Source organism: Penicillium chrysogenum (genome assembly GCF_028827035.1).
Source record: "Penicillium chrysogenum strain IBT 35668 chromosome Unknown utg000004l_segment0_segment0, whole genome shotgun sequence".
NCBI lineage: Eukaryota > Fungi > Ascomycota > Eurotiomycetes > Eurotiales > Aspergillaceae > Penicillium > Penicillium chrysogenum.
Genome location: NW_026622752.1, coordinates 1486469 through 1500311, shown reverse-complemented (window position 1 = coordinate 1500311; position 13843 = coordinate 1486469). Strand labels below are relative to the sequence as shown.

Below are 13843 nucleotides of genomic sequence, written 5' to 3'. Positions count from 1 at the left end.
AGCATTCCCCACACCCGTGGACGGATCCATCCATGGATGCCCGCAGTTCAATTTTTGATAAGAAAATGAGATTGCCAAATTCTGATATCTTGGGAGACTGTACGAGATGATGTGCATCTAGCCTTGACCTTGAATCTAGTTCCGTTCCTCAGACATTGAGAGCTCCCAATTTCGTTCTCTCCTTTTTCTCCCCATTTTGCAGCCCGCGTGCTCATACCCCTCACTCTGTCCAGCCGCTAATCGGCCGACTCCGAAAGCACCCCGACAAAATCTCCAAATCACCATCTTTCGCTTTCCCCGTATTACCTCATCCGCATAACTTCACACTTGGGCATGCATCATGTCGCCTGCACCAGTCCAAGTCAATTCCTCCTCCAAACTCCCATCTCCCGGATTCAATGCCGGCGCCCGACCATACCGTTCCCACAAGGTCCGCGCCTGTGACTTGTGTCGCAAGCGCAAGTCTCGATGTACCGTTGATATCCCCGGTCAATCATGTCTTCTATGTCGCGTGCAAGGTGCCGACTGTCACTATCAAGAGGAGGCCAACGCGGATACTTCGGTCTTGAGCGCCCCGGACTCGAAATCCTGGGCAGGGCCGCCAGTGATGGAGCCCGTGCCGGGGCAGAAGCGTAAGCGCAGTGACGATGGACTCGCCCACATGAGCCAGAATATGCCGCCCCGGCAGCCGGCCAATGGTCCCAGTCCTCATGGAACGACTTCGTCAGGTGGTCGTCGAGGAAGTGATTCCCGGCGCAAAGATATGGACGATCCCCAAAACGAGTCGGTTCTCATTGTCGGCCCTATGGTCGCTGAAGATGCCCAAGTCATTGAAAAACACATGCCTCCAGAGCGGATGAGTCAATCGGAAGAGCCCAAGAGTCACCCGTACAATATCTACTCTAGTGATCCGCGGAAACCAGTCCTGTACACCACAATTTCGCGGCGAAGGAAAGGTATGCGGAGAGGAACTCCTCCCGGTGAGAATCAGAAGGAGATCCTCGAACAAATACTTGGGCCGTTCAAACACGACTTAGTGAGACTGTATGTTCAGCATTGACTTTTCCCCCATTTTCTGGGTAACCCTGCTTATATTTTCAACTCTAGTTTCATTGATCGTTTCAACGTTTCTTTCCCGATCTTCGATGGCGAATCGTTCTGGGAATCATACATGGCCGATGACCTGCACGACCCACCAGCTGCACTGGTGTGTCAAGTCTATTCCATGTCCCTCGTATATTGGAAACACACACAAAATCTTGCGTGCCACCCGAAACCCGACGTTCGATATGCGATCAACATGACCGTCGCAGCGTTGCATGAGGAGTTCTCAGCCCCCGGATTAGACACAATCAGCGCTGCGCTTATCGATCTGACTGGACGGCCCATTTTCTCTATGACAGGGAACGCCGTCAGCTGTGGCCGTATGCTATCTTTGGCAAATTGCCTTGGTTTGAACCGTGATCCTAGCAATTGGAAGCTTTCACAAGCAGAAAAAAACCAGCGGATTCGTTTGTGGTGGGGAGTTGTGATCCACGATCGTTGGTAAGATTGTCCTGCTTTTCTTTTGGCTTGCAACAGACCTGACAATAAATAGGGGAAGCTTTGGTCATGGTGTTCCACCTCAGATTTCCAAAAATCAATACGACGTGCCTCTACCCACTGTCGACGTGTTGGTCCCATCGAACCTCCGCACTACAGAACGTGTGAGAGCAGCACACTGCCATATCTACCTCTGCCGGTTGACTGAGACTTTGGGCGAGCTGTTACCGCTGGTCTATGGGTTGCAACACAAACCCGCACGCGAGACATCCAAGAAGCTCAGACAAATACGAACAGACCTAGATATATGGGAAGATTCCTTACCAGACTGGTTGAGAGGGCCCACAGTCCACCCCGGAGAGCGGATCTATGGAGCAAGCAGTTTGCAACTAGCTTTCTTAGCTGTCAAAATGCTTGTCAGCCGAGTTGAACTAAATGTGAGCCGGAGAGGAGAGAAATCGAAAGGAGTGATCTCTAACAACCTTGCAGGAAGTCAACAACTCCGAAACGGAAAACACCGAAGCACGTCGTTATTTCCAAACAGAATGTAGAAGGTCAGCGGAGGAGATTGTTGGATTCATCACATCATTACGGAAGAATAATTTCACGGAGTTTTGGCTACCCTGTACGTTGAAGCATCCTCTCTGGTCATTCCTTGTCTCCTAATACTTTGACAGATAGCGCCTTCCATCTCACATCAACGGCGACATTGCTAGTTCGTTGTGCATTCGAGACCACCGACAGTGATGTTGCACGGTCCTGTCTTTCCAACGTCGAAACCCTGCGCTCAGTCTTGCGCCGTGTGCGGGAAGAAGAAGACTGGGATGTAGCAGACATGTGTCTGGATCACTGCGAACGCATTATGCACCGGCTTCCCGGGACCGGTGCCACAATGGACCAGGCATTCACAACCACAATGGCAGACAGTGGGCTGGTCAACCCGGCCGCGATATCGCTGCCAGAGACACAAACAAACAACGACATCGTTGACGACATGATGTCGATATCTAATACTTTTGGAACGATGGACGGTTTCCCCTTTGACATGACGGGAATATGGGATGTCTCCGTCTTCCAGGATGTGAACCTGACATGATCAGAAGATAATTGAACATATAGTCTTAATTTCTTATTTCAACAATATATACCCTGGGATCCAAAGCCCAACGACCTTGATATCAGTCCAATCTCAGTCTTTCTCATATTAAAATTTCTGACTAAAATTTTGTACAATAAAACTAACAAACCCCAAACCCTATTTTACACTCGTTCATTAATGCCCAGAACGAACCCCTGATGATCTATCTGCTAGAGACACAAGAAAAGTAATTGGCTCGCGTCGGTTACTGTTCCTTGGAGCCACCACCAAACATGCCAGTGAAAGAGCCCTTCATGCTCTGCATCTGTTCCTGGCGGGCCTTCTCCTCCTCAGCTGCCATCTCAGCGAGCCACTTCTCGCCGTTTAGGCGGATCTCTGACTCAATCATCTCGTAGTTCTTTTGACCACGCTCGCGGATCTGATCCCAAAGCATCTTGCCCTGAGCCAGACCCTCGGAGGGTGTCTGCTCACCGTTCAGGGTGACAGAAGACTTCAAGCCAAGTGCTGCAGCAAAGTTGCCCAGACCACGCGAGGGCCTCTTCTTCTGCTCCTCGGCGAGGTCCTTCTCGAAGCGCTCACGCATCGCCTTCTCGCGCTTGGCAAACTCGATGGGAATGGGAGTGCCTTCAAACGACTTCAGCACGGTACGCACATCTTCGACACCCATACCAGCAAGGTATTCCAGGAAGGGGATGAGGGCGACCAGCGTCTTATCCTTCGGATCACCTGTCCACTTATCCAGAATGATGGCGTTCTCGGGCTGGTGGCGGGCGTGTTCCTCCTTGGTGTCGATGAGAATAACCTTGGAAAGGTCACGGTTGAGATATTGCAAGTCCTGCAAGACAATTAGCATTTTAAGACTAAGGGGAGAAAAGAAGTCGACATACCTTGATGTACTCTCCATCCTTGTACCGGGTCGCCTCACGGAACAAGGGCCAGCGAATGATACGGTAGGGGTCGAGTTTGCGTAGGACTTGGTCGGCCATCATACTGGGCACACTGGTGAAGAGGACGAGCTCGTAGTATTGGTTCAGGTAGCGGAGGAAGTAGTCGACACCAGGCCGTTTGGCAACACGCCATCCGTGCTCACGGGTCCACTCGCTGTGAACGAGAAGATCCTCAAGACTGAGCACCAGGGTGTATGGCTGACGCATCTCGGCATCCTCATCCGGAAGCAGCTTGGGGAAAGCGGGGTCCTTGTAGTAGCTGGTAAGATCGCTGGTGCGGGCCTTGATACGGTTGTACCAAAGACCGGGACTCCATCCAGATGGGGTCTCAGGGTGTTGCTGTGCCTCCTCTTCGGTTTCCCAGTTACGACCCAGGTAGACCATACCAGCAATACCAGCAAACAGCATGCCTGCGTATACTATATTGGCCATGCGGGCCTTGCGGCGGTCGATAGACGTCTCATATCCGCCCTTGGGGATGTCACCACCTCCTCTGCCTTCTGTCTCATACTCTTCTGACTGGGTAGGGTCTTCTGTGAGGTTCAATGGTCCCTTCTTCATACGACCTTCCAATTCTGCGGCCAGCGTCGATGGAATACCTTGTGTCAGATCGGGGAGAGGCTTCTGTGGGGGTTGTTCGGCCTAGAAAGACAACGTCAGAGGGGAATCCTCTCTGTGAAAAGGTGAAGAAAATCTCACAGATTCGGAAGGTTGTGTAGATTCAGCTTTTGTATCAAACTCGGGTTGCTCAGCGGCGAAATCTTTTGGAGCTGCTTTGGGGGTATTCGACTTCGATTTATTCGACTTCGCCCTTAGCTGGATACCCGGGGAAAGCTTGTAAGCAGTGTACGGCGAAGGCCGCGCCGACAGGGTTGACGCCCGAACGGCAGATGCGAAGACATTTGGCCTCGTTAGAGGCAAGACTGCACGACTAAGCATTGTGTATCTGGTTGAAACGAATATGTCCTGAATGATGGGATGAACCTCAGGTCTCCCGTTAAAAGTCGGCGCGACTCGGTACGGCGCCGCACCCGGACCATCCGTGCAGTTTGTTTATATATCGACCGCCTCGGCCATCGAGTCTTCTCCTTTTTTCTTTTCTTCTTCAGAAAGTTCACCCAGACATTAATTTGACCTACCAAGCCTTTTCTCTCTGCATGTCGGGTTGTATTAGCTGGGGAGACCAACGAAGATATTCTTCATTCCCACTACCAAGAGCGCAGCAAAGGTTTTTCCCGTGAAGCTGCGCTCCGATCGTGGGACACAAATCCTTTTTAGTTTTCTTTTTCTCTCTTTTTTACATGACTACCAGAAATATGATCTTCCTGTCCAAATCTAGACTCGTTCGTATCTCATAGAATTCACCTGCATACTTCGCAATCATGGGGTTCAAAAAGAAGATGATCCATTTTGAGGAGCAACTCTCCGACGTCGACTCCGAACCAGAAGGACCTGAAATTTTACAGCAATTCCCTTTCCTCCGTCTACCGTCCGAGATCCGCCTGCTTATTTATCATTATGTCCTGTTCACGCCGACTCGGAAGAGTACATTGAAGCGCACTGGTGGCAACGTTGGGTCTTCGGCGAAGAAGAGCAAACCTCTAGCACCATCTTCGCACCGCGTCGCCCTGTTCCTTGTCTCGAGACAGATCCACGACGAAGCCACTCACTACTTCTATTCGACCCAGACATTCCGTGTGTTTCCCGTCCAGGACTTCTTGCGCATGCCCACGATCCGGGCTTTGCCTCGACGCCACCGATCTTCGATCACCACGATTGAATTGATTGTGGGATCAAGCTGGACTGCACCCCCAAAGTCATGGGTTGTGAACCAGGGATTGGGATTACACGACATGGAGCTTGTGCGCACGTTGAAAGTGTTTGTGCAGTGTGACCCTTCACACCCTGTGTTCGAGGGCTTTCGCATATCCAAGGATTATTATACCAACTTCTGTGGCAAATTGTTAAGTCAAATCTTGGAACGGCTGCCGGGTCTAGTTCAGGTCGAATTCGATGCCTGGCCCTCTGTAGAGAAGAATGGACCTCTGATGACTCGCTTGCTTGAGGAAACCCGGAAGGCTCAGAAAAATGTCCTTTGGGGCCCTGATAGAGGCTGGAGCGACACTCAAGATGACACTCACGAGAAACATGAGCTCATTGACGTGGATGCTGCCTTTGATGGCCTGCGGGCCTACTCCCCTGATGTTGTCGAAGCCTTGAGCAACTCGCTTCAGACAGTCAAGTTGGAGTCATGATAGACCATTGTTCGGTGGATATTTTCCATATTGTTACGATTTATACATTGCGCGGCGCATAGATCACATGAAACAGAATTATAGACAAGCACCTACTTCAACAATAGCCCAAACGCCATTCTTATTGACAATGAATTTATTATTGTTATGTCAAAGTTTGAGTAGATTTCATTCGTCTGTTGGTTTGGTTTGGTAACATAAAGCCCAACCAATCGGTAATAATTAAAGCGGTTTGGTTGACACACTTTTCTAGCTCTTTAGAGATCTTCATCAACTTCCATGGCAGCACCGTTTGTGTCTTCTTTGGATGATTGCCGTGCCACCGAAGCCTCCTTGTCAATCATCTGCCGCGAGACGGCAACAATGTTATCCTCAATCAACTGTTGACTTACATCCTCGATGTCTGTAGAGCGTCAGTATATGTTTTCTGGGGTTATTGTCGCAAGGAAGAACATACGCTTCTTGGGATCAAGCTTGCCAACATATCTCGTCTTCAGCTGATCCTTGTTCAGCTCCGTCTCTTCCTTGATGCGCTTCTCGTAACCCTCTGCAAGGAGAACAAGCTGCTTCATGCGTTCCACGTTGTGCTGGCCTTCCTCGTGGAAGTCACTCATCTCCAAGGCCTCGGTCCATACATGCTTGTGAAGGTTCATCAACATGTTCTCTTCCAGTCCCGTCTTACGGTAATCAATCGCAATGCTGTAATAGTGGCGGTTGAGACCGTGAATCAGAGCCTGAATCGAAGGCTTGTTGAGATGACCCAAGTTTGATGTAGTTTGGCGGGGCTCCTGGCCCATGACCACGGTCTGAGGCTGGATGAGACGGAAGGCGTCAATGACGACCTTGCCCTTCACTGACTGGATAGGATCAACGACAACGGCAACCGCACGCGGTGTGAGCTGCTCAAACGACTGCTGAGTGTTGATATCGACCGAGGAGAGCCAGCAGCCGAAACCGGGATGCGAGTGGTACCAGCCAACCACGGTTTCTGGTCTGCACAAACTATCAGCATTGGGGGATCATCTATTTGTATATGAGCTGATAGGCTTACCGTCCCGTCTGCCGAAGCATTTCCATCATTCTAGTTTGGAACACAGGGTCCACTGCCTCGACACTAACACCAGTACCGCTCTGGGGCATGGCAAAGACGTCCACTACCCGAACTGTGTATTCATCAACGAACTCGCCCAGCATCAGGCCCATGACCTCCATCGGGACACCCGCGCGGCCATGTCGTAGCATCTTCAGTAGAGCCAAGGAAGAGATGTGGACAGTTTCGGAGTTATCGATCAGGTTCGGGGTATCCTAAACAATGGCTCTCATTAGTCAATGCAGAGAAACATGGTGAAGCTAGGCTAGGGTGCCATTAATGCCTCCCAACAAGGAGATTAGAGTCTTATCCAACTTACGCCACCAGGAGCAGCGCCTCCCATCCCCATGCCTTGAGCGGCCTGGAGCATCCGGTTAAGGCGATCCATAGTTAAAAGATATCTGACAAGACTTGATGAAACGAGAGTAGAGAGGGCGAAGCTATCGCTACTTGGGAGCTCCGGAGCAAGTCGATTTGTCTCTAGTAGCTTGGTATTGCCGAAACAGTGTTCAAAGAAGGATACAAGATAGCAAAAATCCCCGACAGATGTGATATTAGCGAGAAGATAACAAGGTTGTCGAAGACGTGTTAAGTGATGATGAGCAAAGCCGTGGGAGCTTTGCCTGACGAAGGCGGTGTGTGGTTCGGTTGGCTTCCGCTCCTTCGCGGGCGATTCTCTCTCCTCTATCTATTCTTCAATAGCCTGAACAATGACATTGGCTTGCTATTGTGATTAATTGTACTACCTAATATTCGCATTGCGCGATCTGGTGACAATAGGTGCCATCGCTGCCTATTTACCCTCCTGGGAGTATATCTGCATTGCGCCTGCCACGCTACTTCATCCTTCCCCGGATCTCACTTACACTTCTTGAACTTCACCTTTTTCCACTTTCAACCCAGTGACCCCTCCGTCACTTTCTGCAACATGGCTCTGGAACCTATTTCCGATAGGCTCCTTGGGTCTAAGAATAAGAAAGTCGCTTACTTCTACGACTCCGATGTGGGAAACTATGCCTATGTCTCGGGCCACCCCATGAAGCCTCATCGCATTCGCATGACGCACAGCTTGGTGATGAACTATGGCCTCTACAAGAAAATGGAGATCTACGTGAGTACTCTTTTATCTTTTTCCTATCTCTTTAACCCTTGCACTAACAAATCAGCGTGCGAAACCTGCCTCCAAGTACGAGATGACCCAGTTCCACACCGATGAATATATCGACTTCTTGTCCAAGGTCACACCCGACAATATGGACCATTTCTCGAAGGAACAGAGCCGATACAATGTTGGAGACGATTGCCCCGTGTTCGACGGTCTTTTCGAGTTCTGCGGGATCAGCGCTGGAGGCAGTATGGAAGGCGCCGCACGACTGAACCGCAACAAATGTGATGTTGCCGTCAACTGGGCTGGTGGTCTCCACCACGCCAAGAAGAGCGAAGCAAGTGGCTTCTGCTATGTCAATGGTATCTTGCTTCGGTCCTCCAAACGTCCGTCCCAGAAGCTAACATTCATGAAGATATCGTCCTCGGAATCCTGGAGCTTCTGCGCTTCAAACAACGAGTCCTTTACGTCGATATTGATGTCCACCACGGCGATGGTGTCGAAGAGGCCTTCTACACGACTGATCGCGTCATGACCTGTTCTTTCCACAAGTACGGCGAGTACTTCCCTGGTACCGGTGAGCTTCGCGACATCGGTGTTGGGCAGGGCAAAAACTACGCGGTTAACTTCCCTCTCCGGGATGGCGTCACTGATGAGACATACAAGAGCATTTTTGAGCCCGTTATTAAGAGCGTGATGGAGTGGTACCGCCCCGAGGCCGTAGTCCTTCAGTGCGGTGGTGACAGTCTATCTGGTGATCGCTTGGGCTGCTTCAACCTGAGTATGCGAGGACACGCCAACTGTGTTAACTTCGTCAAGAGCTTTGATCTGCCAACTTTGGTTCTTGGCGGTGGTGGTTACACCATGCGCAACGTTGCACGGACATGGGCTTATGAGACCGGTATCCTTGTCGGAGAGCCCCTGGGGTCAGAGCTGCCATACAATGACTACTATGAGGTAAGTTTCTTGTTTCTTCCAGGATAACTAGTACTAATTGCATTAGTACTTCGCTCCTGATTATCAGCTTGATGTCCGCCCCTCCAACATGGACAATGCCAACACCAAAGAATACCTGGACAAGATTCGCAACCAGGTTGTCGAAAACCTCAAGCGCACGGCATTTGCTCCTTCAGTTCAAATGACGGATGTCCCACGGAACCCCATCTTGGACGGCATGGACGACGAGGCTGATGACGTTATGGATGACCTTGATGAGGATGAGAACAAAGACAAGCGGTTCACACAACGACGATTCGACCAACGCACCGAAAAGGCTGGCGAGCTTAGTGATAGCGAGGACGAAGACGAAAACGCCGCCAACGGTGTTCGTCGCCAACCAGGCGGCATGCGTCGTCGCAACCAAGTCAACTACCGAAACCTCGAGCCGGACTCTGGGCTGGATAGTGGCATGGCAACCCCGCAAGATGGCTCATCTGCGGCTGACGGAGAAATGGACTTCGCCCTTGATGCTAAGATGACTGATGCCCCACGCACTGAACCCGAGGCGCCTTTTGCTGGCCCGCAAGCTTCGCACGCCGATCAAACCCCCATGACTGATGCTGATAACATGGCTATGGAAAGCGAGGAGCAGGAAGCTCCTACTGCCTCTCAACATCAGTCTCCTCACCCTCCTGAGGAAGATACTACCATGGAGGACGCTGCTGCTGTCGCTGAACCCACTACCTCGGAACAAGCTCCAGCTAAAGCGCCAAGTACTGAGGAGAAATCTCTGGTCGAGGGCTCCGCCGCCTCCCCTGTGCGAGCCCAGTCCCCTCCGAAAGAGGCTGCTGATTCTACCCTCGAGAAGAGTGCCGAAGCCTCTGCTCCTACTGTGGACACGGAGGCAACGGCGACCAAGGAAGAGAACTTGGAGCCCATGGCAGAACCCAAGAAAGAGGAGTAATCGGCTGTGATGCAAAGACGACAATATCGGATCTGGCGCAACGGACAATGGCAGAAAGGTGTTATCGGTTTAACAGCGTGCTCGCATCTTGCTTGACACGGGAGGGCATTACTCGTGGCGGAATGGCAGACTCAAATCGAGGTTTAACCTTGAATTGTTTCGGGGGATGACGAGTTGTTTTTATGGACTACCAATGAATCATTTCATATTTTATCTTCATTCATGTGCCATCTGTGTTTTATTTCGTCTATTCTTTTTTGAGATCGCGAATGTATTATTCGATGAAATGCAATCTTCCAAACATCACAACATCTAAACCCTAGAAGTATATGATTAGCGCCTCAGGCATTAACATTTGGCACTATTCCAAATGGGGTTAGCATTAGGGCAAAGTTGATGGAGCTGGGCGGCCAATCACCTCCCAACGCCAAGATTTTACGCACTTTGCCCACTAAGCGAGAAAGCACACCTCCAGTTTGGATCCTCGACGTTCGACCTCTTGTCGCCAACCTTTTTCACCCAACTTCCCCCCGTGATCATCAGCCATCATGTCTAAGAGAGGGTGAGTCTCCCAGCGATTCCCTCCGTGGCCCCATTCGATTCCGAACCGATACAGAATTATTTTGCAAGCATGGACAAGCAACACCACACCATTGTGTCGAGAGGATAGAATGGGGCTCGGATTGGGAAAAGAACGAATCGACAAGAAGGAAATTCACTAACGATTGAACAGTCGTGGCGGTGCCGCCGGCAACAAGCTCAAGATGACTCTCGGTCTGCCTACGTACGTCTACAAATTCCTTATCGTCTAGTCTGTTTCGAATGCGCCTTTCTTGCCCGCCGGATCCCACAAGTTATTTTCCAATCGATCAAACCTCCCCAGCAAAACATACGCCATGCAACAGAAACGAAAAGATCGGCGGGAAGAAAGGAAACGAAAATGGATCTCCGCTTTCAGCATTCGAAACACGACGTCTTCAAGATCTAGAACAATTCACTAACGGGTCCCTTTTTCGTCAAACAGTGGCGCCGTGATGAACTGCTGCGACAACTCCGGTGCTCGCAACCTGTACATCATCTCCGTCAAGGGTATCGGTGCCCGCCTGAACCGTCTCCCCGCTGCCGGTGTCGGAGACATGGTCATGGCCACCGTCAAGAAGGGAAAGCCCGAGCTCCGCAAGAAGGTTATGCCCGCTGTCGTCGTCCGCCAGAGCAAGCCCTGGCGCCGCCCCGACGGTATCTTCCTGTACTTCGAGGACAACGCAGGAGTTATCGTCAACGCCAAGGGTGAGATGAAGGGTTCCGCCATCACCGGTCCCGTCGGAAAGGAAGCTGCTGAGCTCTGGCCCGTACGTTATCCACTCCATATGGAAATGGATTCATTTCCATTTGCACCCGTCCGAGCCTAAACTAACACTTTTTTCTAGCGTATTGCCTCCAACTCCGGTGTCGTTATGTAAAGAGAGAAAATCCGAATTTTAAAGAAAAAGAACGATACCAAACCTCAAATCTGCTTGGGACCTGGAATGCGGTGCATATGAGACCATAGGATTAAAATGGGAGCTGGACAGGTGGTGTCCATTTGACGAAATCCAACTGTTTTTATTTTAAAGCCGGTTTTATCCTCCATCTTCGTCTTTTCTCCCTCCCTTTGCTGGCGTCTCTCGGAAGTATTACTTTAAAATCACATCCTTTTGCACCGCCTTGCCCGTTACCTCGAGGGCTGGCCTAAAGGTTTTAGGCAGGCTGTATGGGAGGGGACTTGGTCCTGGTTGTTTGTTCTTTGGCATATATGAACTCTGATATGACCACCAATGGCTCTACGTAGACCCTCCACATACCCTTTGTAGACCTTTCGTAGACGTACTCGGTTTCTACTCTGTACATACAGAGTTGCGCACCCAGACACAACCTCAAAGAGGTCACGTCATATAGTTCTATATCTGGTTGACACCGTTGTGAATATATATATTTCGCAATACATGTATCCAAATGCAAGCGCTCTTTCTATCCAATGCTCTTGATACAATAAAAACAAAAAACCAATATACAACCCAATTATTTCTTCTGTCCGTTTTGAGTCTTCTGTACTGAATCGACTTTCCGAGGAGCCGTCTTCACCTGAGCACTACTGGATAATGACCAAAGTAGAGCCACACCCAGCGTTACTAGCATCAGGACATGAACAACCCACCAGACATGCTGCACACCAGCTGGACACATAGTGATCTCATAGCTCCACTCGCCAGCGACCTCGTCAAACCACGCCGAAAGGAGACCGGCATTACCACCAAACTCTCCCATCATCGAGCGGAGGGTCACCTCCCGGATAGAAGGGTCGTCAATGTGCCGACTCTTATTGAAGCGCTCCGCAGCCCACTTCCAAGCTTGGGATGAACCGTTGTCGTCGGCTGTTTCAGTGCGGTTAACGAAATGAACAACATCACATCCCGTGTGGTCATGTCCTGTAAGAATGAGCCCGTTCCGGCCTTGGCCACCAGCAAGCGCATTCTCGTCGCCGCGCAGCCCAAAGATGCCTTGCAGAACCCCGCTAGCGCTGAGTGTATCGCTGAGATGGTTCTGCTCCTTGAGACCACCGTCTAGCCACCGGGGCACACCGTCCGGACCATCCTTATCGTCAGAATCGCGGAACGAGAAATACGGCCCGTCCGTGCACACCCCATCTTCCTTGTGCAGGGGTAGATGTGTCAGAAGCAAAGTAAAAGCCGACCGGTCCTCGACCGGCGAGAGCCGACGGGCGATCAGCTCGTTCAGATAAGAATACGTATGGCTCTGGACCTCCGCAGAAAGCGCGGGGGTGTCGAACATGAGGGAATTGAGGTTAATCAGGTGCAGAGTAGGGGTAACAAGCTGGTCTCCAGTAGACTCAGACGCAGAGGAGGACACGATGGGCGGGTGTTCGAACCGCACATCCCAGTTCGCACGGCCAAACACGCGCTCAAACCGCTCCATCCGCGCCTCACTGATGTCCCCCGCATATCCAATATCGTGGTTTCCGGCGACATTGATAACGCGCCTGGACCAGGCCCGATCCGCGCTCAGGGGTTCCAATAACGGCGCATTGTTGCCTTCACCCTGGCTCCAACCTGCAGCACCGGTTCTGGTGATGTTGTCGTCGACCCGTTCTCCGCCGCGGAACACGCGGTTCCAGTACCGGTGTCCGCGCCAGGCGAATTCGTCGTCGGAGATCCACTGGCTTCCCACCAAGTCGCCCAGCACTGTGGTGTGCGTCGGCCGGGTCCACCAAAAGAGCGTGCGGTAGATGTGCGCGAGATAGTAGTCGTTGCCGAAGAGGTCGAGGCGTTTCACGCCTGCCTTGAAGGCGCGTGGAATGTCTTCAGTTGCGAGGGTTTGGAGACCGGTTGTGATGTTTGAGAGGACGTCCTCGTTCAGTAGAGGTGAAGTGGAGGCGTTGCCGATTGCTTCCTGGACGGCGCGCCAGTGCGTCTGCATGCGAGGGTATAATTCATACTCGGGGAAAGGGAGCGAGGAGTCCCCTTCCAATTGGGGGTCTGCGAGGACTAGGAGTCTAAAGATGGCGGGTTGACCGTTTGTGTCTGAGGTTGAAACACCAAGGTGTTGGAAAAGCGTGTTGATCACTGAATTGCGATATAGCTGCTTCTCACTTGAATGTGAGACAGACTGTGGTAGAGGAAAAGCGCATCCGTTGAAGACTGGGTAGAGATAGAGGTAAACAGTGGCGATCACTGTAATGGGAAGAAGGTGCGCAAAGGTGCGGGAGAGCAGCCAGCGGAGGGACATGAGGAATCTAAAATGACAGAAGAAGGATAAATGTTATAAAGACCTATACACCATATTGAAAAGAGTTGTCTTGAACAGTGGAAAGGAGAAGAACCAAAAGTGCGCACATCGCTAATCGA

The 13843-nt window shown here is 51.1% G+C and overlaps 7 protein-coding genes across 7 annotated transcripts; 4 read left to right on the top strand and 3 right to left on the bottom strand.

Moving 5' to 3' along the window:
* Nucleotides 1-340: 340 nt before the first annotated feature.
* Nucleotides 341-2638, top strand: N7489_006492 (putative C6 transcription factor; the record flags this gene model as incomplete). Its single annotated transcript, XM_056712242.1, has 5 exons — nucleotides 341-1044; nucleotides 1108-1545; nucleotides 1598-1979; nucleotides 2032-2167; nucleotides 2220-2638. The coding sequence occupies 5 exons, from the start codon at nucleotides 341-343 to the stop codon at nucleotides 2636-2638; spliced, it is 2079 nt and encodes a 692-aa protein (XP_056565957.1).
* Nucleotides 2639-2885: 247 nt separating this feature from the next.
* Nucleotides 2886-4527, bottom strand: N7489_006491 (protein translocase subunit TIM50; the record flags this gene model as incomplete). Its single annotated transcript, XM_056712241.1, has 3 exons — nucleotides 2886-3476; nucleotides 3529-4230; nucleotides 4288-4527. The coding sequence occupies 3 exons, from the start codon at nucleotides 4525-4527 to the stop codon at nucleotides 2886-2888; spliced, it is 1533 nt and encodes a 510-aa protein (XP_056565956.1).
* Nucleotides 4528-4970: 443 nt separating this feature from the next.
* Nucleotides 4971-5843, top strand: N7489_006490 (uncharacterized protein; the record flags this gene model as incomplete). The annotated part of the gene is made up of 1 exon (XM_056712240.1): nucleotides 4971-5843. The coding sequence occupies one exon, from the start codon at nucleotides 4971-4973 to the stop codon at nucleotides 5841-5843; it is 873 nt and encodes a 290-aa protein (XP_056565955.1).
* A 227-nt stretch (nucleotides 5844-6070) lies between these two features.
* On the bottom strand, nucleotides 6071-7433 carry N7489_006489 (proteasome regulatory particle lid subunit RPN11). The gene is made up of 4 exons (XM_056712239.1): nucleotides 7253-7433; nucleotides 6895-7148; nucleotides 6301-6836; nucleotides 6071-6246 (listed from the first exon to the last, which is right to left on the bottom strand). The coding sequence occupies exons 1-4, from the start codon at nucleotides 7319-7321 to the stop codon at nucleotides 6101-6103; spliced, it is 1005 nt and encodes a 334-aa protein (XP_056565954.1). The 5' UTR covers nucleotides 7322-7433; the 3' UTR covers nucleotides 6071-6100.
* Nucleotides 7434-7861: 428 nt separating this feature from the next.
* On the top strand, nucleotides 7862-9941 carry rpdA (histone deacetylase RPD3; the record flags this gene model as incomplete). The annotated part of the gene is made up of 4 exons (XM_056712238.1): nucleotides 7862-8044; nucleotides 8100-8400; nucleotides 8454-8995; nucleotides 9042-9941. The coding sequence occupies 4 exons, from the start codon at nucleotides 7862-7864 to the stop codon at nucleotides 9939-9941; spliced, it is 1926 nt and encodes a 641-aa protein (XP_056565953.1).
* Nucleotides 9942-10379: 438 nt separating this feature from the next.
* Nucleotides 10380-11596, top strand: N7489_006487 (60S ribosomal protein uL14). The gene is made up of 4 exons (XM_056712237.1): nucleotides 10380-10503; nucleotides 10675-10725; nucleotides 10966-11290; nucleotides 11369-11596. Exons 1-4 carry the CDS (start codon nucleotides 10490-10492, stop codon nucleotides 11399-11401), a joined length of 423 nt encoding a protein of 140 aa, XP_056565952.1. The 5' UTR covers nucleotides 10380-10489; the 3' UTR covers nucleotides 11402-11596.
* A 403-nt stretch (nucleotides 11597-11999) lies between these two features.
* On the bottom strand, nucleotides 12000-13724 carry N7489_006486 (uncharacterized protein; the record flags this gene model as incomplete). Its single annotated transcript, XM_056712236.1, has 1 exon — nucleotides 12000-13724. The coding sequence occupies one exon, from the start codon at nucleotides 13722-13724 to the stop codon at nucleotides 12000-12002; it is 1725 nt and encodes a 574-aa protein (XP_056565951.1).
* Nucleotides 13725-13843: the final 119 nt, after the last annotated feature.

Excerpts from the sequence above, each read along its gene's own strand:
- N7489_006489 (XM_056712239.1), bottom strand. The coding sequence starts at position 7,321 with ATGGATCGCCTTAACCGGATGCTCCAGGCCGCTCAAGGCATGGGGATG. Across the intron at positions 7,149-7,252 it reads GAGGCGCTGCTCCTGGTGGC|GATACCCCGAACCTGATCGA; the intron begins GTAAGTTGGATA and ends GCCATTGTTTAG. Across the intron at positions 6,247-6,300 it reads CAAGCTTGATCCCAAGAAGC|ACATCGAGGATGTAAGTCAA; the intron begins GTATGTTCTTCC and ends GACGCTCTACAG.
- N7489_006487 (XM_056712237.1), top strand. Across the intron at positions 10,726-10,965 it reads ATGACTCTCGGTCTGCCTAC|TGGCGCCGTGATGAACTGCT; the intron begins GTACGTCTACAA and ends TTCGTCAAACAG. Across the intron at positions 11,291-11,368 it reads AAGCTGCTGAGCTCTGGCCC|CGTATTGCCTCCAACTCCGG; the intron begins GTACGTTATCCA and ends ACTTTTTTCTAG.